General features: G+C 42.2%; 1 protein-coding gene across 1 annotated transcript in view; it reads left to right on the forward strand.

The window, feature by feature from the left end:
• The window catches only part of cwc27 (CWC27 spliceosome associated cyclophilin), a 60,492-nt gene extending 54,447 nt beyond the window's left edge, over positions 1-6,045 (forward strand). Inside the window, exon 14 of the mRNA XM_036528866.1 lies at positions 5,331-6,045. Within this exon, the coding sequence (XP_036384759.1) occupies positions 5,331-5,493 (163 nt within the window). The 3' untranslated portion in view covers positions 5,494-6,045. The remainder of the gene's footprint in view (positions 1-5,330) is intronic.
• Positions 6,046-25,024: the final 18,979 nt, after the last annotated feature.

The raw sequence follows: 25,024 nt of genomic DNA on the forward strand, positions 1-25,024 counted from the left end.
GGTAGATTGATTGAACTGCCACATGGCTCATTATTCCTTGAAGGTTTTGCTATAGATGAAATACCCCTTCATTTTTACTCATCGAAAGACTTTGAGTGTATTTTCCACAGTAATGTCACACTAAAGAATTACTTTTTTATAGATGAATGGGCAGAAGATAGAAATGCGAGTTTTTTTTATATTGCTGTTTGCATTTACTGGTCGTCTCCATCATCTGAGTGGGACCGTGGTGTCACATGTTGCTTCTGTTCTGTTGATGGAAAGCAGTAGTGGCAGGAGAGGCATAAACTGAAGACTATAGCAGTATGTTGTCCCCATTCTCATGGCTTATGGAGGCAGCAACAGGAAATAAGCTCCAACTGTCTTTTCCTCCCATGTACTTTCGTTCATCAGGGACCTCAAGGCTTACCCTGCAAGTATCAACCTTTCCTGCAGATTTCAAATTCCAATTAAATGTTATCATGACATGTTTTCACGCTGAAAATGTATGTGTATGTATGTGTCTGTGCGTATTGCAATAATAAAATCTGCCCTTGCTATCAGTTACCTCATCCTCGAAGAAGTCTCTCTTGTTGACAGTCAAAATGAACCATATCTTTGCTGTACAAGGACCTCGCTCACCTGCCTCCCCTCCTTACAGAGGAAGACACCACGCTGCCAGCCTGAGCCAGATACAGATAAAAGAGCAGGGACACACAACGTTCTCGCAGGGAAAAGAAAAAAAAAAAAAAAGAAACACCAGCGGGAGGCTGGAATCCGCACCGCTTTCTGCACGATTGGTGCACCCCGTGAACGGAACATGGGTTACAACAGGTCAGACACTGGAAGTCAAGTCTGGGCCAGAAGTGTAAACTATTCCATCTGTGTCTGCGTCTACGACCCCTCTCAAAGAATCCGGGGCCCTCTCTCTTACCCCCCCCCCCCCCCACCTCCCCCCCCTCAAACACAGCCACTCTCTTCAAAAGCTAAAGAAAATAAATTCGGGAAGGTTTGTGAAGTCTCGCGTCACGGCAGCAACGGGAGCAAAACCCGTTTTGATAAGCGCAAGTAGAGCAGTAGGGCTCCTGCACGAGCCATAATTCTTTGCAGCTAGGCCGGGGGGCTGTCATCGCCGAGACTGCTAGACAAATTATCAGAGCCTGCTCACACTCACCGCGGGAGTCCTCGGGGCCTTTCAGACTGCAGCCGTGACATTCCTGATGGGCTGTCACGTCTCGCGGAGATTTCAAACGCTCTCCGAAAAGCGTACACGTCGTTCCATTTGGCAGCGATCGGGAGCGCTCTTTGATCGCGGCCCCTCTGTAGCTGAATCGCCAGCTTTTTTTTTTTTTTTTCCTCTAACTCGATCAGATTTCACATCGACAGGTGGAGAACTTTTACTTTGTTTGTGTTGTTAAAATTATTTTTTGTTTGTTTGTGTGGCAGGTCGTTCTATCTGCAGTGCCTTGGATGGTGTAAGGTGAAAAATATATCCACATGCAAAATTATTACTTGTCCAAAAATATTTCAGTAATACAAATTAAAACATTCACATTGGTTATACAAAAATAAATAAATATTGAAGGAGTGTATGATTGCTCAGATCTTATCTGGCTCAAGACAATGAAGACAAAATCTTATTTCCCTTTTGAAGGAAGTGTGTTTATATAAAGGTAATATGGTTAGTTATGTTTTCCCCGTCTAAATAATGCCAGAAATAGTTGGCTAGCAAGAGTACGTTTGGTTCTGTAAAAGTTCAGATCAGTACAGTCTGCAAACTGTGTAGTGAACTAGCTCTTGTATTAAGTGAACATTTTTTTCACTCACTGACAGTTTACATTAATGATATTTGATTTAAATGAGCTTGCTAACTAGCCTTAGGAAGTTAATGACTTTTTAGAATTGACAAAACATTTTTTCCATCAAAATCCTTTATTATGAAGTGTGAAAATAGGTTGTAGTCAAATCTGCAATAGTAGCACAGAGTTACTTTCATGTAACTGTTCAATTTAATAATGACAGTTGTCTCAGAACTCTTCTCTCATGCATCCCCAACCCTATTTCACTGTGTTCAGTGGATTTCTAAGTGAATGTCAGTTGTGCATGCATTTCACATGTGACTTTCAAATCATACCTCAAACACATAATTTAAGCCTAAGTCACACAAGCCAGCGCCATTGGGACCAAAGTAAGCACAGTACTTTAGTGAGCATCCTGTTTTAAGTTCTGTTTGTTGTAGTATTGCTATGCTGTATTTTTGGGGTTTTGTTTCAGATGTGCTCTGATGTGCGTGTTGGCAATAGACCGTGTTCTTCTTTGTTCTTGTTTTTTGATATTCCTGGAAGCACTCTCCCTTGACCCTGTTGTGAAATGTGGACATCTGTCACCAGAACAGTTTAAACAGGTGTGGGTTGTCAGCCTGTTGTGCGTTTGCTGCTTTCTTGCAAATCCTGGAGAAGCAGGCAGCTGTGTCCACTTGATGCATAACGGTGACCTATTTCACCCTTCCCGAAGAGCCTTCCCTTTCTGTCACTACCTGTCCTCGTTCAAGTCATCCCCCCGTAGCTTTTGCAGCGAGGAATCTGTGTTTGATTGATTACTCTGTCACTGGCGAGAGCTACTGGATTCATGTCCCCCATCAAGCTTCTCGGTCAACAAGTTACAGAGGGTAGGCGGGGGAGGGAATATCATTTAACAGTACAGCGTAGTGGTTACAGCAACAGAGACATCCTTTACCAACAATATATGTTTTATGCATACCTTTTCACTGACTGCGGAATGACTGACAGATTTTTTCCTATGGAAGCTGAGTGGAATGGTCATTTCAAAATGGAATCAAATAGTCTCTACAGGAACATCAGTATAATTTCAGTGAAACAGGGAGTTCATTCCCTCTTCTTGGTTTAAGTGAGTAAAGTAGTAGGGAAGAATGGGTGTGTGTACTGATTGACGTTTTGCTAAATGAAAGAGGTGTGCAGCCTCTGCAGCATTGATACCATTACCAAGGTGTTTTCATGGAAACATGCACGTGAAACTGCACTTGGCTATGCCTTTCAGAATGACTGGTAGCAAGACCACAGTGAGGCTTGGGTTGTGGAGACACGAGAAATGGCACCAGAAATTTGCAACCAGAATTTCATTATATAGTTATTAATTACAGTTCAATTGCATGTATGTGTTTAATTTGGCATTTATTACTGAAAGCACTGCAAACCATGACAAAGAATTAGAAAGTACAGTGAAAAAGATGATGAAAGACTGAAAAGGGAATGGAATGGAATCAGTAATGGAAAAAAAAATTGCCTTTTTAAGTGGTACCTCCACAGTACACATCTGATAGGGTGGCGCACCTTCGTGGTCATGTTACTTTTACCAGTTGCCCTGTTTGTGTCAGGATCATCATGATCAAGTATTAGCTTTTCCTCATCATTCAGATTCACTTGAGCTGTCTTAACAAGTTCCCGCAGCTGCGCTGAAACACCATTGTTGAATGAGACCTCTGTAGCTGTCTTCACTTGTGCGTCTCTGATCTCTGGCTCTCGCTGAAATTCATCCGTTTGAAGTTCATTGGAAACGGTCTGTATATGTATCTGAATAATAAGGCAGGGTGTTACTGAGTGTAATAATCACTCGGTTTTCTTTAATTTTAGCAGTGTCTCCTGGAACACTTTAAACCACGCTGAGGACATGAGGGCTGCAGAAAGCTGATTATTCTCATATCAGAGCCAGCTCCATTGCAGCGGTCCTGTTTTTGTTCTTCCAGACAACCTGTTGGTCTCTGCCTGCCTTTACTGTTTGCAGACATTTGATATTCGGCCTGTTTTTTATTTTCAAGGTGTTGCGTGCTCCAGGTCCCAAATGGAAGCTAAAACCCAGCGTTCAGAATATCCGAGTCTTCCTCCAGCTGCATTTCATTCCTTTTCGATCTCCTCTGAACACGTTTGGAATGTTTCGGTTCCATATTTTTACGGTATGTTGTCTTTTGTCTGTCTGCTGGGATAGGCATTTTCGCGTTCGTTCTTCTGCGGCCCGCTCAGGTGCGGCGCACCTCTCTGCTGGTGTTGCCTTGTGCGTTGTCAAATCGGTCACGCGCTCGCGCCACGGCGGTATTCCTGTGCGCGTTTCCCGTGACCGAGGGGCCCGTCTGAATGGGACCTGCCACGGACTTTGTCGCACAAGTCGGTGAACGCCCGGCTCACGGGCCTGTGTCCCTCCACATGTTGCTCTGTCCTGTGTTGAACACCCAGGCTCCTGTTTTTTTTTTTTTCAGCAGGGCGGCGTACCGCCCGTGAGATAGAGGGGAAATGAGACGCAGATGAGCGTCTGCAGTCCCGCCATGCGACAGGGTCCTCTCGTCTCCCGGGCCAAACTGCTGGAAGGAAGGGAGACTGTGGAGCTGCCCTGATGAGGCTGTTACAGGGCTGTAGAGTCTGTCAGCATTTGGGGCCTAGCAGTCAGTTTGGGTTTGGAATATGGCAAGGTTTACTGTGTGGTGAGTTTGGGAATATGACAGGATTTACAGTCTCCAGGGTATAGAATCTGGCAGGGTTGGTAATCTGTTTATAATCTGGCATTGTAGAGAATCTGGTTGTGTTAGAATCTCATACGGTTTAGAATCTGACAGGGTATAATCTGATAGGGTAGATAATATTGCAGGGTATGGAATCTTCCCACCCAGACCTCCCAGTACAGTAGCACTGGCATCTCACTCAGAAGTTGTACTGTAATAGAAAAAGACACCTGTCTTCATCCACACCTCCCATGTGATCCACCTCAGCAGCTGAACTGGAACAACTCTGTGTAGCAGCACCGGCCTCTTATTTTCCCCCACCTCTCTCTTTCATGGCTCCACCACATAAACACTGTTTTTTACCGTATATGTGTGTTTCAGGTGTAATTTGGATCCTCTGTGGTTTCATAAGGTTTTAATTTCTTTGGTTGGTTGGTAACAGTAATAACAATTAATAATAATGTTTTTTGTAAAAACACCGCCATAGCATTACTTCATCATCAACGCAGTGAACAGTCAGATCATCCTAGAGTTACGCAAATTTACCTTGGCTTTTCACCCTATAAAGACATAAGTCAAAGGGAGGGGGTGGGGCGTGTTTCCTTGAATAGATGGTCGTCTTCTCCTCTATGGATTTTGACATTCAAGCAGTAGTTTCATTTTGTTTTAAGTGTAATAGCCCCACTAAGTTCATGCAACAGTTCAGTGAATTTGCGAATCGGCCAGTCTGCTTATATGTTATAGATTGGGGGGAAGCCCTCAGCTAATCTAAAGCCCGAGTGATTTATCATGCTGTAGCTGGTGTATTGCAGGCTGCTGAAGTCTTCCCTGTCTAATTCAGGATGGCCCACGTGCTGCACTTTGACGAGCAAACCAGGAAAGTGAAGGACGCCAATATGCAGGATGAGGACACCTTCGAGATCTATGACCCGCGCAATCCCGTCAACAAGAGGAGGAGAGAGGAGAGCAAGAAGCTCATGAAGGAGAAAAAAGCGAGGAGGTGAGGGCAGGGCCAGGGTTTACACCCCCCCCCCTGTCTTAGAGCACGCCCTCCTTCAACCCCTCCTCATACGGACGACAGAGACAATTGCGGAATATGGAGCTTCAGTCATGTTTTTTTTTTTTTTTTGGTTGGTTTATTTGTTACCCCTGCTCTGTAGAGTTAACTATGGGCCTCTTACGGAGGCAGTTTCTGAGTGACATTGCTGACTTTTACAGCGTACATAGCATTTAACCCTGTATTGCAGATGCCTTACCCATATGTGAATGGGGCATTCCCTTTACCGCTTACTTCAGCGAGGTCAACTGTAAAATGAGGTGAATGTCGCACAGAAATACTTGCCACCAGTTTTTATGCAATTGCTCACTGGTCTGCTGAAATGTGCTCTTTGGTTTGCTGGAATTTACCTCGATGTCCATGTGGAATTTTGAGTCAGGAATATTTGTCTATATTCTCGTCACATTTGTATTGCATTGGCATTTCTTACAGGAAGTAGTCATGTGAAATAAACATCGAGAACATGCAGCAAAAAGAATAGGCCCAATTACAATTTGAAAACATTTTGTTTTCGATCCTACTGTGACACGCCCGCTTGTGAAACATTCTTGTTCAGCTTGGTACAGAATTAGGCTCAATATTTGTACCACATCTGCATTTTTTACTACTTTGATGAAGTGACAAATCCATGGAATTTAAGAACTGTTTGATGGTCACAATGTAATTAATTTCACCCACTTCAACCCCCCCTGTTTCAAAATTCTTTTTACCTGCACCTGACTTGGACAGACACAAGAAAGAACATTTCACAATAAATGACTGTCATGAATAAGCGTTCTCTAAGTGCAGTTCCTCTAAACATGATCCCATGGTTTTTATACATATATATATATATATATATATATATATATATATATATATATATATATATATATATATATATATAAACACACACATAGATTGAGGAAAAAGGGAGACTGCCATATGCTGTGATTATATATTATGAATGTAAATGTATTATTATACATCTGTTTTATTAGCCCTAGCACTGTGAATGGGATAAGGCTTTATTTATTGTTGTCAGTTATCAACGCCAGGGTTGTTATGGCAGTTCTGTAACTTTTTTTTTTTCTCAACTGTTTTGACTGGTTGGTGGCATTGTCCAGTCGAACCCCGCGGGGGCCGTTTTCTCCAGCTTATGTGTTTTATGTGTCAGTGCTCTGTGGTTTATGTGTGCAGAAGTGCTAAAATCATCTGAAAAAGGCATAAATGCGGAGCGCTTTCAGGCCCCATTGGCAGAGCCGGATGCCACGAGCGCAAGGAGCACGGGAGAGGGGTGAGCGGGAGGGAAAGAAGGCCATTCAGGAGCTGCGCTGATCCCAAAAAGCCCTCGCCTCTGTGGACCTCTCCGGGCCCGCGGACGTCATGGAAATGCGGGAGGAAATAAAAAATTAAAAAAAAAAAAAAAAAAAACAGCCCTCCTGCAAAAGCCATGAAAAACCGCCGTTAAATCTCCATTCACGAGATGATTTGGTATTTTAGAGCTTACTATCTGCTCCACTGGAGGCAGTTAAAAATGTTAAGTGCTGGCATTTAGAGCCTGTGTTACGTAAATATTACTGGGCCGCTTTGCTTGGAATGATGCGAGGGGCAGATGGCCGCGGCCGAGCTGAGTCAGTGATAACTACGAGGAATTCTGAGTTATTTACATGTGTTTGTCCATGTAGGTTGGGCTTCAGTGCTATCAGGAGGTTCATTTGTAAATTTGATGCATTGCAAATGAAACTCGTGAGACCTGGAGTTACATGCTGCGCTTCTGTACACCATATGGTAGTGCAGAATCCCTTTATTGTAAATCCACATTGCAGCACGCCATCTCCACGGCGGTCCTGCATTGTTTTTTTGATGCTGTTGTTCTGCGGGGCTGGCCCTTGAGGGGGGGTTTACAGAGCGACCGATTTGGCTCGGGATGTGAAAACGTGTGACCCGACGGTAGCGAGGCAATTTTAGGCCCCCTTCGACACCGAACGAGCGTTCCCGTTTCGGAACGAGCAGAGCACAGCAGCCTACCTGGTCGAAGCAGGGAGCAACTCTGTGGTTTGTTTAAATGATCTACCACTACCATGTGTGACCAGGAGCACGGTTTGGCCGGGACTCCAGATTTTACTGCTCTTCTGGGATCACGCTTAAATTTTCATATGGAACAGGAAGGAGAGTTAATGTTACACTATGAGACCAGCGCAGCCAAGTTGCTGCAAATTCGAAACAGGTGAGATGCCCCCCCAATCCTTGGTGAGACTTACTGCCTACATCCCTGCCTGCATTTGCTTTGGACACAGGGGGTGCAAAGAGGATGTTCCTCTCCATAGGGGATTCTAACTTTCAAGTGTCATGACTGGGTTTTAAGATACCCCCACCCCAAAAGAGAACCCAACCATTAAGACTTTTCATGTAACTATTACAATTTTTTGTGATTTCTTCAATGGTAATTTCTTCCTAAAACGACTTCAGGGAGGAGGTTCAGGGACATGTGAAGACGTCATTTAGCTGTCATACCAGAAAGCTGATTTTTGATTTGAACTATTTATCTTGATCATATTATTGATCATATTTTGTGTTGTCATAACTACCCTTTTTTTTTGCTTTTCTCAGCTCTTTGCACACTTTTGCTAAATGTCAGTCTGTGCAATAGGTAGTGGGCACTTGCGTATGTCCGATCAGATTCCACTATTTCCTAGTAGTTCTTGCCCAAAGCACAGACAGGTAGGGAGGAGATGTAATCTCTGAAGCCAGAGTTTAGGCCAGAGCTATTGCTTTCTCCAGCCAGTAGACAGAGGACTCCCTGTTAAGTGGATTGCATAGCAAGAGCATATTTGGGATGGGTAGGACTCAAAGCCATCGGTTCAGTGAACACTTCCTCCTCTTCCGAGAATCAACTTCGCATGACCAGCATTACCTTTGAAGTCTTTGGCTGATGAATACTCAGACAGTCATCCTGCCATTCTCATGTCGAGTGTTACAGCTAAAGGGAGCGCAGAAACACTTACACAATAACACAACCCTGGAGGAGGCTCCAGACTAGTGGTTAGAAATTGCTTGCATATTACAGACAAGAACAAAGTTGCGGTTGTTAGATAAAGGTATTGCATCTGGATGAGATCCCCCCCATTTACAGGAATGCTCATAGTAGTTTACCGCTGGGCCTGGAAGACGGCCAGTCGTCTGGAGCGATCCTCGTCAGATTCCACAGTTTCACTGAGGAGTACGTGCTAGGGAGAGCAATGCAGGGGGCTCATAAACTTGACTGATTTTTACAGCAGTAAAATGCTTTGAACAGGTAAAATGTCTCCTGTGGCTCAGCTCAAGCATCAGGCTTGGTTTAATTTATCCCGAAACCAAAGTGGACGTATATGGAGTCCAGAAATTGCTGACTGATGCAGTTCTAATGAAGGGCTGCTGGCTCAGTCAAAGACTGTCAGCACAAGTTGAAACCTTGATCTGATAACCTGAATGTGACTTGAAACACTGTTCTAATCCCTTGCACTTTACATTTACCGCTCAATGGCTAATCAAGCATGTGACTTTTTGAAGTTTAAATGATGAAAGGATACTGCCAATTGATTTATCATTGTTCAGCTTTTCAGCGCACAGGTTCTTGTTGACCACATAATTTGTATCTTTTTTTTTTTTTAACTTTCTGACTCATTAATTGCTCATTTCAATTGCAGACCAAATCAAGTGTTGGATGTAAAAAATAGAAATGGATGCTTTGTTACTCCAATTTAAATAAAAAGCCTCCTGCGGTTACAGTAAGGCGTAAATCATAAAATTTAGATATAAGGAAATAACTATTACTATCGTAAGGAATCTAGTGAGCTAATTATTTTTTACCTTTCGCACCCCACTGTGGGATTGAACAAAGCTGAAACATTACTGTGCTCCACAGCCCCTTGGGCTCTGAGTACCTGCATCTCTTTCTCTGGTCTCTCAGACAGCCTCTAAAAATAGTGAGATAATCCTTTTCCTTCCAGCTAGTGAACCAGGGGCGACATGAATTTGTGTCTGCGGTTTTCCCGAAAATTTTCACCCTTAGCCGTTAATCTCCCCAAAAGTCCAACATGCCAGTCGCTTCCTTCTCCCGCGTCAGCTCTCATTCAAGATCATATGCTATGCTTTTGGTGTTTCTCCCTCATATTCTACGTCTGTCTCATAGTAACCCACCCAGGGTTGAATGGAACTAAGGAATATGTTTGGTATTCGGTATCATAACTGGGGTGTAGATGTGGAATTCATACTTAGTCCTTTGGGACTTTCCCTAATTGCTGTTTTCATTTTCTGTTGTCTTTTATTTTTCATTAGGGGTGTAAACCCTTTGTTTAACAATGATGCACTTTGGAATTCACTTTGATGCGCTACATTTCAATGCAGTGTGATTCAAACCTAAAAATTATGCTGTGCATTTAAAGGAATGTTGAGTGTCTCAGCATTAGTTTGTTAAATTCCATTGATGTGCTTTTATGACACTCAGAAGATATCTAAGATTGCTAGAAGTGCTCTAGCATCAATGTTTGATTCATATGCATCGATGTGAATTAGTGTATCATTACACGCTTACTTCTTATGAACAAGAACCTGATTGTTGCTCCTTGTTGCTTCCAGGTGACCCAGGGCTACATGTAAGGTGCATCATTATGAGTCTTAACATGATCCCGGCCTGATATGAGAACACTGATATAAGAAGTAATAAAAAATGTGACTGTCCTATGTAAATGAGGAGAGGGGCTTTGGTGTGAAATTTTTTATCACCACATCACATGAATAAATGTATACCCCACATGTTTTGACAGTATGCTCTGCCTTTGTTTGGACATAGGATGGAGGAGCCCTCCTAATATCCCCTTGCTCCTCTGTCTTAATGTCATGCCTGTTTTGTTTGTAGTCCACCTACAATGAGAATTGTTGCCATCAAAATGTGTCACAGCGTCTCATATCGGACATGTCTAGCATCCTCACATCTTTGCAGCAGGTTGGTTTTCATGCGATACATTAATAAAAATGGGTTCATTCACCCACACTCTGTGGTTCTGTTTTTTTTTTTACTTCAGCCCCTGAAAAGCTCACCCTGAGCTTTTTGCTCATTTAATTGAGCATTCTTTTCCATCGCTACCCCGAGTCAGTGCCTTAAGGGCCCCTTTCTGTTCTTTTTGGATTTGTCTTCTCTTCTTCACTTCTTTTATTTCTTGCTTGTTTCTTTAGTGTGTGTGGTTAACTCTTGATATTTTTTCTTCTTAACATCAAAATCCAATACAAGGCAGTTCCTTTAAAAAAGGGAATTGTGATAGATTATTATTGAGTGATACCATTTTGAAAGGGTGGAATGAACAAGCAGTATTGTTTTCCCCTGTGTATTCAGTTTGACACCTCGATCCTCAACACACAGGGTCATATTTGGCCACCCTTGTGGGAGTAAAAATATTGGGAGTCAATTCACCTCATACAAACCAACCTTGCTGACCTTATCCAGATTAAATGATTGTGGGCTAGCTAAATGTTCCTCTTGAGGAATTAGAGTGCCGACTTTGCCCCTTGGCCTTTTGATGATGTCAGAGGGAAGTTAATGTCTAAGTGGATGTGTCTCCTCTCCACTGTCACTGTAATGTATTGGAAGTGTTGTAGCGATGTGAAAGGAGGGCCAAAGCCATCCGCAGAGTATAATGGGCCGAGACACTACGGATGAACTATGAAATTACATTAGAGCTTAATCTTGTCAATCTCTTCGCAGCTGTGATTCAGGCTGAATTAAGGTAAGTGCTTTATCATCTAATATGCCCCAGTTACAGAGGACACCATGCCGCCAGTGTCTGTAAAACCGTCAGATAACTCTGCTATTCAGCTGCCATGAGCACATTTTGATGGTCCTCACCTGTATTCCCTGTTATATTAATTATGCTTATAAGGGACTATTTTTCTTTTTAATGTTTAAATCATTTCAATGTTTGTAGCCATGTTTTTGTATTTGTATATATGCTTTAGTTACACATAAATATATATACAGAATTCACATTCCAAAACAACATTAACGAGATGCAGGCAGATCAGTGGAGACCCAAAATAGACAGTCTGCATTTACATCGAATTCTGTGTATATGTATACAATACCAGTCAACAGTTTGGACACACCTGATTAAAATAATGGGATAATGGAATAAGGGGATGTGTCTTTGAAATATTAATTTTGATTTAAAGACTTATGCTTAAATGCTTTAAATTTGTTTCTCAGTCAAAAATAAATAGTAAAGTTGATGCCTATGTATGAATTTTTGAAAAAATGTATCTAAAATGTAAGATAGTTTTGATACACTGCATAATTCCTTTTGTATTATTCCATAGTTTTGATGTCTCTACTATTATTCTAAAATGTGGAAAATAGTAAAAATAAACAAAAACCCTACGAGTTCATGTATCCAAACTTTTGACTGGTACTGTATAAACATATACAGAATTCACGTTCCAAAACAACATGAACAAGCTGCAGGCAGGTCACTGGAGACCCAAAATAGACAGTCTGCAGTCTTATAGCTGTAATCTTGCTGTTTGTAATGGACCTACTGGTGTTTTTGTCATGAGTGGCCTTTTTTTTTACTTGGCTGATTCCCGCTATGGCAGCTTATTTGTATGGGTTCTCACCCACCAGTAATTATAACTGGTGACATGAGAGGAAAAGTCGAAGTGCTTGAAGGGGGAAAACTCAGAGTAACCAGTTGTCCAAACTTTTTCTACTGAATTTTTTTGGTTTTTGGTTTTTGGTTTTTGGTTCAGACACCAAAGATACTTTCCTTGGGCCATTCACATATTCACGCTGTCAAATCTCATGAAGTTTCAGAACTATTTTTTAGGCCTTTTACCGTGCAACTGGTAATTGATTTTGCAGCTTATCATTAAACAAGGAAAATGAAACCTTTTTATTTGAGCTTCAATACTGTGTCTTCATTTTTTTTTTGTTTCCATTTACTGGTTTGTTTTTAAAGCAGTTAACTGAGAATAGGAAATCGCTTTAGAAATTTTACATTCTGTTGAATGTTTGAAATGTTTCACCTTAAATCTGAACACAGCCACATGATTAGAGACAAATCTTGATTCTTAATATTTCCCAGAATCATAGCAAGGATTCCAGAAGCTTTCAGTAGGTGTTTTACTACACACCTGTATTACATGTTATCTGTGTTTTGCCTGGTGTTGGCCAAAAGGGGTGAAATTCCATTCCACTGTGGACGTTCCACTGCCACATCATCGGGCTCCACAGAAAGAAGTCAAGAGTAAAATGGCTACAAGATATGCGTTAATGAGCTCTGTGGGGGGTTTTTTCTTACTGAATTGACAGGCTCCTGGTTCTCCTCTCCACCCCCGCCCCCCTCCAATCTGTCTCTGTTTAGTGCATGGGAGAGCTTTCACAATGTTTGTTCCTAAGCTCCAGCTTGCGCTAATGAATGGCACAATTAGGAGCCGTTGCATGTGCAGGACGTGCGCAGACACCAGGGGAGAATTGGCAGCCGTGTCCTGTGCATCAGCCTCTGCAAACCATTTGGGTCAGATGGCCTGAACATCAGAAACCTTTGGAGTGAAGGCACTTCCACTTCCATACGGTGTACATTCTGCAGCGAGCCTGCGCCATGGATACGCATTCGTGTTTGGCCCGTTTCTACGGTAATATTGCCTCGCCGTTTTTCCATGCCCGACAGCTGTGAAGGTTCCAGGTGTCACACGGGGAGGTGAGATCTGGAAGCCGAGCCAGCTGCTGTGGGACACGGCACGGATTGGGCCTCGCGCCTGACCTTTGGCCCCTGGCCGCGAGCGCTCACTCACGCACCAATCCCAGCCCCCGGGGGCGAGAGGGTAAGCACAACCGTGCAGCCAGGGGTCCTGCCTTCTCAGCAAGCTTCTGTTGATATTAGGTGTATTAATGACTCGCTGGGAGCAGTTCAAAAGCGCAGTGAAATGGGAGAGGGCTAATGAAAACACGGCGGAGATTCTGAGTGTCGAAATTCCACCCTTGCTAATTAACTCTTCTATAAATGCCACTGAGCTTCTGAGGGGGTTTGTGCCATTGCTTTTAAGCGGTGCGCGTTTGCAGAGAGCAACTGCCATTTAGAATCCACTTCCTAAGATATATTCCCTCTGAAGAGTCAAGCTTCTTTTTATTCAAAATATCAATGTTTTTCCATTAAACTAGTCCTGAAATATCACCCAGTTGGCTTCTATTAATTTATGTGCACCATGGCCACTCTGGTTGGCCTTTTTGTTGAAAAGAGGGTTGGTTTGCATGTCATGAGACAAAGCCTCAGCAAGTTAACAAATATCAGTGAAAAGAAACCCTCCTGCTCAGGGCCAGTGTGGAGTGGGTGCATGCTGAGAATTTGTGTGGCTTGGCCAGATAAAAGCTGCCGCCCTTTCGGTGTGGAGGGGCCTGGAATGTATGGGTTAATTAGGGCACCTGGATCAGTGTAAATCCCTGTCCGAGTGTGAAGTGTGAGGGGAAATAAACCTGTCGCACCGCACAATCTGACTCAGTGACCTGACACAGAGCCTTCTGCAGCTAAACATAACCTTCAAAGGCCCGGCAGGATCCGAGCGATAGCGGCACCAGAGCAAGGGTGAAGCAAGGCGAGGATTTGGGTTGAAGGTTGGCTCACGGATGGGACCTCTTGGCGGCGTTGTCCCAGCACCATAGAAGGCATTCATCCTCCACCTACCATAGAATTTCTGTCCTGAAGGGGAGATGCATTTTTTGTGTCTCGCATTGGACTGAAGTAGCTTTTTTATCTGCTCTCACAGAGCCAGACTGTATTGTGCTGAATTGAGTTGTCACAAAAGTTAAATTTTAGTGGACACCATGGGAATGTATTTTTAATGGAAAATTTGCTTATGATAAAAGCGTATGAGTCAATGTTAGTCATCAGCCAGTTTGTTTAGTAGGTAACATTAATGGCAACTCTCATCTTGATGAATCATGTGACTTTTGTCCTTGCTACATTTCTAAAGTTATGTCTAATTTTAATATACAGCTGGCAATATTTCTATAACAGACTCTTTGTATCCAGACTGTCTGTTTCTATAATTTACATGTATCTATGTCCAATATTTTTTGTGGTCAGCATTTCATCAAGGATGAATCTCTGGTAAGGTATTTTCCATAAAGGACATATAGAGGCCTTTTTCATTCCCCAGAAGATAATATTGTAAAACAACATGACCTTGTTGAAACATCCCTGCCTTGTGTGTCTAGACTTAGAAATATAGCAGAATTTAATTAGCTCTGACCCGTGCCTGCTAAATTGGAGCTTTTTTATAAGCCCTCTCTCAGTGGGCTAACCTGACCTGCAATGGCATGACCGGAACATTGGAGACGCACATTCAAAGTTTTTTTTTTTTTTTCCTGAGTTATCTACCTTTATATTCTAATGCCTCATCCACAAAAAAAGAATTCGCTATTAAATCAAGTTCCTTGGTTTAGAATGCTTCTGAAGCAGGGATGCAGGGCCCCATTGGAAATGTTTAATAGGGTTAACCTGTATAAATGTGCTCATGTCACGGATCATATTTCACTGCTCCTTTATGAGATTTATTCTTCGGCAGCCAAGCTTTTTTTTTTTTTTACCTCTTCTCTGCTCTTCTGTACTGTATTTTCTAAATGTGCTTCGTGCTTCTTGCGTTACAGTGGAGCCAGTGGAGCGCGGTCCACTGCTAAAGCCCTGTGGATGATGAAGTATTAAAAAAATAGCCACTGGCTTTAATAAATACTCGAAAGGCCCAAGACTTGAGGTTTGTTGCCTTTGTGTCGGTTACCTCGAGCAAAGATGGCTGACGCAGATACGTCTTTGAGGCACCTCATTAAGGATGTGCCACTGGAGGAACTTCTGTCAGAAGCCAAGGAGGTGCCAACCAAAGGAGAGGGGAACCGAGGAACGTGATCCAGCATAATGTTCCACTTCCAGGGGGGGATGTTGGACCATTAACAATAACACATATCCATTCCTCTAGCCTTTGCCAGACTTGGAATCCAAGGTAGACTGCACATGAAAACCGTTGTACCAGAGGAATTGGACGAGACTGATCAGGAATGAATACTATTTCCCAAAAATTTTAAAGCACAGAAAGAAACCAGTCAAAACAATAAATTAAGCCCAAGTCTACAACCAAGACCAAGGTTAAACTCTAAAAAGGAAACCTCAAAAATATTTTACCTCGGACTGAATGAACATTTTGCATTAAATTACACTCTGGATGGTTGTTATCTAACCTTCCAGTTGGAGACTGTAAAAATATTTCCATTTAAGGCCTGCCTGAATTTATTCCATATTTTGGGAGACAAAAATGTAAAAAAGCAAAGGGGTGCCATTTAAAACCTTCAGGACCTAACATTGATAAGTATTGTTTGGAACCATGATAGAAATTTCCAAGGATAAAATCGGACTAGTTTCCTTGTAAGGTGTTTAGGTCAGCTTCCCGTTAGGGTCTTCAGGGTAGGGTCTCTTGTGTCATTCACCTATTTTTATTTTCAGTTCAAATTTGTTCATTTTGGCCAGTTATGGTTAAATATATTCATGTGCGTGTGTGTTTTCTGTAAGATAATGTATTACCACATCATTGTGGATTCTCAGGAAGTATGTTGTGGTCACACATACTTTTATTGTATTGATATTTTATGTGTGCTAATATAAAATGACTAGCCCAATGTGATCTGAAAAAATCAAATGAAATTACGTAATTATTTAACATTCATGTTTTAGGTGATTGCACATTTTGTAATTATCCAGTGTTACATTCTTGAATATATACAGTATACAGTATTTGTTGAAAATAATTACTTCCATTTTTTAACAGATATCAGAAAGTCTGCCAGCATATAGTACATATTGTAAAACCCAGAACATCACAAACTCATTCTTTGACAGAAGTGTGTCTTTTGTTCAGTGCCTTTCCAAACCATTCAAGTATAAATTCTCATTAAACCGTCAAGTGACATCCACCACACAGTGCTGGAGACCGTCCCAGGACCCAAGTGTAGTTCTCCAATTTCAAACAGCAAAATGCTGTTTCCTTCTTCAGTTCTCTCCCTGAAAATGCAAGGTTTATACTTGTTTTGAAGATAAGTACAAGTTAAGGTAGAATGCAGATATTATGCCTTTCACCCTCCTACATGATGTGCACTGTATTGGCTGTTAATTAGAAATATGTGAAAGCCTGACTACTGACCCAGCTACTATAGGTTTCAGTATGTCAATTCAGGCCTTATATGCTGATCTGGAAGTCTATGGTGTGCCATACCTACATTTCCTCTTACCTTGATCTGGCTGATCAGAAGTGAGGTGATACTCTCAATACAATACTTTCATACAGAAGTTATTACATGTAGAGTAGTTGTGTTAGCTGTGGTATCTGATCAGATCAGGTAATTTTGTTAACAAATAAAGCAGCTACGACCAGATACATATATTTATGTACATACTGCACATGGTTGCATGCAGACTAAGTTGCACTGCAGGCGCAAGCAATCTGGCCCAAAACACACCTGGTGTCTACACACTGACACTGTCTTACCTTGTAGAAGTTTCACTGAGGTTTAATTCTGCAAGATCTTTTGTATTTTAGATGTCAGAGAAAGTAACACAGTTGTTTGCCAGGGTGGGAGGTTGACAAATTGTGATATGAAAATGATAAAGAAACTAACATGTGCTCTTCACAGAAATGGCTATGGTATCCCTTTTATGAACTGTGCTTACTAGCCCATCTCATGAGATGCTGAGAGATAGTGAGGGGAGACACCTGTGGAACTCATTCGGCTCGTCTGCTTTTCAGATATCGCAGGGGGAAAAAAACCCTACGTCTTCACGCCGCTCCTAAGGAAATGTTTGCAGCAGTCTCTAGTTTGAAATCAATTAGCACGGCCTGCCACAAGGCAGCGTTTGGACTCTGTTTTTTTTTTCCCCTTCGAAGCACACAAGGCAGGCGGGGACCATGTTGAGAGGAGAAATGGAGTCGTCTTGGGGAGCTTGACCGCGGGCGGTCTGGCAGCGACGTACTCCCGATACGGGGGCCGCGGGGTGAGGCCTTCCGGCAGGCCGCGGGACGGCCATGGAACCTGTCACGGCGGACGTCTGCTTTTGTGAGAGGGCAGGAAATAAAGAGGCGCAGATGAGCAGGAATACTTAAATCATCAGATAGATTACCAGGGAGACAGTTGGGTAGGTGTACGCTGAGGCTAAGAGCTCGTGCAGCAGTCAAAAGCGGGGGCGGGGGGTGGGGGGGGAAGACAGTGATGTACGGAAAAAATAAAACAAGCAAAACCACTGCAATTTTCAGTTGGCTGCTTCTTGAATTAAGAGAACTTCTTTGTTATTTTTGTGAGTGTGTTTCTCGGTTTCCTTTGGGAGGCTTAAAGGAACCACTGAGAGCATTCCAAAGGAAGTTTACCATTGAATTGCAGTTCACTGCCCAATCTTATTGGTAAACTGTATTTCATCAGACTTTATCAAAGTGATACAGGCAATGAGTAAGGCAATGATACATCCATTAATAGTTCACAGGTGCTGGAATAAGGAGACAATTCCGGAGTGGCAGGAGTAAAAGGAGCTTAATTAATCAATTCTCTTGTCTGAATGTTTGCGGTAAAAAACCTTGCATATAAAACTAGATGACTGTATTTCCATTTTCCAACTGGCCATGAGGCGGTGTCTTCAGTGAAAGTCTTCATCACACCTTGGATAGCACAAAAAAAACTGGTCACTTGTGAATATCTTCAGGTGTGAGAGGTCAGAGGTCTTCTGCAAGGCTGTTTGTAAGCTTCATTTGGCTCCATGCTTTCCTCTTTTCTCTGCTAAAGATGGGCACTGAAATACATGATGAAGAACTGTATTTCCCCTTTGACCACCCTGGTGTGTCAAAACCCAAAATTGAATAAGGATACAACCTTTCTTGCCATACCCAATTAATTCCCCCTTCCCATAAAAGCAAGTCCTCCATAAGCACTGTTCAAGAGATGAATTACTTTTTCACAGGTCTTTCACAGGTCTTTCATGAAACAGACCAAGCACTAACAAGTGATGTAATTTGATAAAGGGAGGATTCACACTTGACATACAGTTGCTGTGACTGCAACTAAGTGCTTTGACCACATTGATCAGGTTGCCTAGTGCCTTATTTGATTTGTCAGTAAACACATTCACAAGATAGACCCGTGGCAGCTTTTGCTCAATAATTTATCTTGATCAAAGTGCCTTATGTGATGACATTTGTGTTTTATAAACCTGCTTCTTTTATTGAGAGGGAATAGAGGGAGATGGTGTGCTCCCCAGACATTATCCATGATGATTACAACTTCTGCTTGCTTGCTACGATGTCCTAAGATGATGTTCGTTCTCTGACAAATCCACAAGGAATCTTAGCAGTCTCTCTCCAGACTGGTTATCAATTGCTCCTTATAAACTGTGGTACATTTGCTATGACTACAATGCATGTTTGTGGTTTTAAAGAAAAAAGGGGGAGTGTGAACTGGGCTGTTTAGAACAGCTCTGTGACCTGTGAGAGCTGTAGCTGAAAGGGATACTGAGTGTCTCTGTTTGAACTTTTGCCTGCACCAGCAATTCTCACAGTGCCTGCCAGTGCTCATATTGGAGATTACCATCTGAGGTATGTAACCTGTATGGTCCATATGCAATGGACAAGGCCCCGGGTCACGGCATTTAAAAAGATTGATGGTCAGGAAACAAGTGGCTGCTTATCTACCATTGGCTGTCACAGAAACACACCTTAATTTGTATGTGCCGTACCTTTTTTCCACACATTTTTGTTCATGTTCACTCAGGTACGTCAGGGTAAAGCCGCACTTTGGTTGTGTCCTGTCTGGGCTGTTTTTCTTCTACCTTGGTCTTTTGGCGCGACTTTACAAAAAGCCTCATCTTGCAAAAAATAGCTTGAGTCTTTAGTTCCCTCTGCACTTAAAGCTATCTAATGGGCATCTCATACAATGCCCGAATACTTGCATATGTTTCCTCCAATTTACAGTTATTCCCTTTGATTCTGTTTGCTCTATTTACAGCACTTATGACAATAACCACATTTGTGAGGTTTTCATGAAGATAGTTTTCATGGAATTACAATGCTACTTTGTAATACAAAAAGCCTTTTATCTGGTGAAATATTTTCAAAGGGTTTCCTCTGTAGTGTGGTCTGTGATAGTATCACATAAAAACATTTTTGAATTTGCTGAAATAATTTAATTTACTACCCATCTGAAAATACTGTTTTGATGTCATTTCAAGACATCCTGAAATATCCTGAGACTGTGTGTGTGTGTGTGTGTGTATGTGTGTGTATCCTCTTCTAAAAAGATATGGAAAGAGTTATAAGAAAAGACTGAAACATGAATGATATAGAAATAGCAGAAAATATCAACAAAAATGAGTTTGCCAGAGACTGTACCTGCCAATGAGATCTGGCTCCTGTGTATATCATTTCCATATTTACACCCACATCTCAGTACATCCATTCCGACCTCCGCCCCTGGAATAGTTCTGTGGTAATGCGATACGATCTGGCAAGAGAGAAGAAGGGATACAAACCCTTCACCTCAGAAGACATCCATATGATCAGGGGTTGTTTTTTTGTCTGAGCACTGATAGTTCTTGTGACTGAAAAGTGAGCATGCCATTCTGTATGCCTCTGGATTTTCTACAAGAATACAAACATGCATAAGAGAGGCACGCTTTCCAGTAACCTTGCATGCCTTTACAACAGTAGCAATCACTGCAGAAAACAGCACTGAGGAGATGAAATCAAACTCTGCCTCAGTGCAGTGAGGATAATTTAACGAAGAACAGCAGAATTCAATACTGAATCTGTAAATTGTTACACTAAAAGTGGAATATTACCCCGTAAAATATATTATCTCCCTGTGCAATAACCTGGATTTGAAAGGTAATCAAGTTATTAGTGCTAACGCCAACAACTAATGTGAAGTCAGTGTCCCTGACCAATTTATTGGTGCCATCAAAAACTTTACCATGGTAATAATGTAAACTTAACTAAAAACATGTTGAACACCAATTGTGTAAAATAAATAGCGAAAATCATTTGAAATAATCTAAACAGCACACATTACCATACTCCAGAGGGTTTGTGAAGCCTGCCGTGTTTTCAGTCATGATTCAGAAATGGACAGTTTGTCCTGGGTTGTACATTATCACAGATTGTACAGTCATCAGTATCAGGAAGTCAATGGGGGCAAAGAGGATCTTTCATAAAATGTGTTCAATAAAACATAAAACAATTCACAATCATGAGAAAACAGATATTCTTTGTTTTCTTTTATAACCACTGAGAGTAAGTGGTTAAGGCATTACAAGTTATATTTGCCGTTAAATTCAAATACTTTGGCAATATTTCCAATTTATATTTAAAATATTTGGCAATAGTTCCAATTTAAAAAAGGTGATGGTAAAGTTATTTCTTCCGATTTGTCTTGATTTAGTTTTTTTTTCCTTTGAAAAGGTTTTGTCATAAAGGTCTACTGGAATAGTTTCCATGAACCATCCAAAAAATGTCCTCAGGAAGCTAAAAATCTCAGGACGTGATTTTTGGTTTGTTTTTATCAAATTGATATAACAAACTCTAGTTGTCCTCAACTCTAGACTCTTCAGAGCTCCAAGGCAGCCACTAAAATTTTTAAAAATCATGTTTAAAAGGTTTAAAATCATGTCTTTCAGTTAATGCACATTTTCCTGGGCCTCTATAACTTAATTCAGAATATGGCCAAAAGGGAACATTTTTAATCACCAATTGTAGTCCACCCAAGGACAGCAAAATAAGTCATACAGCTTCTCCCCTCTGTCGTTTTTCATTAGTCTGCTGTTTTCATCAAGAGAGGGACACGGAAGTGGAAAAATAGATGCATTATTAATCCTTTGTGGAGATGAGGACATGCTGGCCAAAAAGAACCAAGAACCCCCTCCCCTTTCCACACACACACACACACACCGTCCGGTGGGAAACCTGGGCAGCATCACTTCTCTTGTCCTCCCTCACTTTGTTGCTGTTTGCTCTGAGATGAAACTACCAGGGCTCTCGACCTTCTCGGGGTCCCTGCTGCTGGCTTTACTCCATCACTTTAAGTGATTGGCTATTGATTCGCTGTGTACTTAATCTACTTATCTGCTCATCCTCGCTGAAACACCAGAGGACACGGGATCCATTAAGGCGCCCTGAAGGTGACTTTGTCTCTGCACTGTGTGTTCATATCACGCAGCAGCACCAAAAGGAGCTGAAGATCTCCGCGGAAACTGTGTGGACTCGGTGTTTCTTTGAGAACCGCATTTGCTGTTTTATTCGATGTGGCATCTATACATCATCTCCGCTACTAAATCAAACTTCACGGACGGTAAAATATTAGGCAATGACACTGGCAGTGTCATCGAACATTCAGTGAACTGGCATGGGAAAAACGGAGGACAATATGTCATAAATAAATCCAAAACGATTTAACATCGAGTACTTCAAAGAGTTCTGTGTATTGTTTGAATTTGAGAAAGTTTCAAAAGGGTGTGTCTTCAGGCAATGAAACATTTAAGATTGCAAGAAAGCTGTTGGAACACTTTAATTGTGAGTAATCAACCTAACAAAAGCAAGAATTTTGAGGAACTATCTTATTGAAGTTTAGAGGCCAGTAGTGAAACTAACATCCATCCTTTAGAGCTTTATTATTTGTGTATCAGTGGAATATTTTGGACTGATATGTCATATGTAGAACCATGGGAGATGGTACCACATTTTCTGGCTTAAACCTGGCATGACAGTTCTGCTTCAAGCTTTTCAAATGTAGCTCTATATATAACCGTGTGGAAGTGGTATTGGTGTATGTAGCAGCGGTGGTGGCGGAGGGCATCTCTGCAGCGAGCTTAGGAAAGCTTCCCGAAAGGACACCCGATAGGGTTTCTAGGATATAGAAACGCTGACGGCTTGACCCGCCTGGCCCGGGCGAGTGAGCTTTTCGATTGCACCTCCGGTATCGGAACGGGGTGTCCGGCGACACCGTCGAGGCTGTTTGCTGGAGCTTGTTTTGCTCACATTAAGGAGAGGCGAAGCACTTCAGGCACTCATCAACGACAAGGAGTATCACGGTTCTGTGGTCGGACCTCCGCCCCCACCCCCACCCCCCGAAACTCCAGTGCCACTCTTATTTCCCTGCTGAGAGATGTTTGTCATTGCAGTTATCCCTCACACCAGGAGCCAGGCGAGAATAAAGCTAGGCCGGTTATCTGCGTCTGGGCCTGCTTAGCCTCCAACAGCTTCCCCCCCCCCCCCCCCCCTGCTTATCTCCTGATCCCTCATTGAGCAGTGAGCAATTTCCTTCTCCTCAGCAGCTCTGCAGATGCAGTATTTTCTCTCTCTCTCTACCTTTTATCTGTCACAGCATCAGTATTAAGAGAGAGATCTGGGCTTTGCTGGGCCGGGAGTGACGAGGATTGAAACCAGTCCTGAGAGTCTTTATCTGAGAACAGCAACAGCCGTGCTGAGGGGGTTTGACACGCTCGTCCCCAGCCAAGCCAAGGAATTCAGGAATTCAGTGCGCTTTGTTTGCATGTGAGAGGGCGTGTGGGTGTTTGTGGTGTGCGTACGTTTTCAAATAGTTTCTTCAGGTGTCTCTTTTCAAGTGCCTGATTGATGTGGCCTGGTGAGATTAGTCAGGTTATTTTCCAGGGGTATGGAAATTTTACACATTAGCCGTTAGCATCGCTGGCATCTTGCGCCAGTTTTAATGCCCTGGTTTATCTGTCCGTTTTAAGTAGAGGACCCCGAGTGAAGAGGTTTGATCTGGTTCTCATCCCCTCCGCACCTCTTATCAAAAGGGCCTGTGATCCTGTCACAAGTTGCTGCTTCGCAGAAGTCTTGTCACATATCCTAGAGTCCCAGAGCCTTTAAATACAAATCATTGCCATTTCATTTATGCCATCTGCACAGAGTAATGTAACTGCAGTCAATGTAACCGCAACCAATCTGAGTAAAAGCAGAGAGATAAGGCGAATGAATAATGTCACAGTTGTGCAATGGTGGTAAAATAGTGGAGTTCCCTATTCCGGAGCGCATACAAGCCATGACAATGAGATGCCTTTTTCTGTTATTATCTCTCAGTCTGTTGGATGTCACAGTCTTATCAGGCTCTCATAACCACAAAACATGTCCATACATGTGGAACAGTACTACAAGTGCCGGTGACCACAGACCCTCTGGCCTTTGTAATTGAATAACTTCATTTGTGCCAAGCTTTTATTAACTGCTTGGTGCAGATCATTGAACGTTTCCTTAACTCCACAAATTGCTGCTCCCAATTCGTAACTTAGCAGGCAGCAGTTCAAAATTTAAAGGAGGGCACAAACCATGAAACTGCAGGACATTGGTCCTACTGGCTGTGAAACTGAATGCATGTGACAATATCTGAAATAAAGTTGTTTAGACCCCTTGTAAATTTCATATTCTCTATTCTCAAACTCCCTCGCAGACCTGTTATGACACATGTCAGAATGTTATGTAATGACTAATATCGCTTGTGACACTGGTGATTGGTATTGTCTCTCTCTTTGTATGCACTTTTTTAAATCAATTTTTAAAAAGAGCATCTGCTAAATCACAAAAAGTAAAATGTAAATATTCTGTACATGTGCATGTAAGCAAATATGTACTTACTACACATTATAAAGCAAATACTTCACAGTCATTAAACCTACAAACACTGCTAATAAGCAGCAGAGAGTGTGAATACAGTCTCCAGAACTAACTCCTTTGGACAATGGCATCAAATGAACTGTGACAGAGCTGCAGGAAAAAAGCTTTGGGAGACTTCATAGATGGCTTTTTTAATTTGGCAGACTAATTCTATCCTTCTTGCCTTTCCTTTAATGTGGATTAAGAGGTCGTTTGATTTATGACTTTGCAATACACCCCCCCCCCCTTTTTTAATGTGAGGAAAAACAGAAATTTGGCAAAAAATAAACCACTCTTTGCATAAGACTGTGAAGACATAAGCAGTGTCAAAGCACCCCTCCCAGATTTGATCATTTTCAGAGAGCCTTATGTCCTCAGGCTCAGCGGTGCACAGGCACTCCGTTCGGTAATCACAAACTCTACGCCCTAAACACCTGTTTACGTGCATGGGAACCATCAGGCTACATCACCTACAGCCGTGCCACATGACTTTGACTGTCACACCCTAGTGTTGTTTCACGCAAGGACAGGTGCAAAGTCTGGTGCTGGTGCTAGCCGGAGTGGTGCTTTCGCCGTTGCTCCTTTTTCCCAATCTGCTCAGTTGTCATCTTCAGGATAGTCTTTGGTGAAGATCCAGGCCAATCTTCTATTGATTCCGTGGAAAGGTTCAGATTCATGAATGAACTCAAAAGATCATTGTCCTAGTTTTTGCCTGAATAATGAAAAGAACATTTTATAAGAAGCAATATAATGTAGAAAATTCATCGCTGCAGTTCTGTCTTGCT

This window comes from Megalops cyprinoides, chromosome 5 (genome assembly GCF_013368585.1).
Source record: "Megalops cyprinoides isolate fMegCyp1 chromosome 5, fMegCyp1.pri, whole genome shotgun sequence".
NCBI lineage: Eukaryota > Metazoa > Chordata > Actinopteri > Elopiformes > Megalopidae > Megalops > Megalops cyprinoides.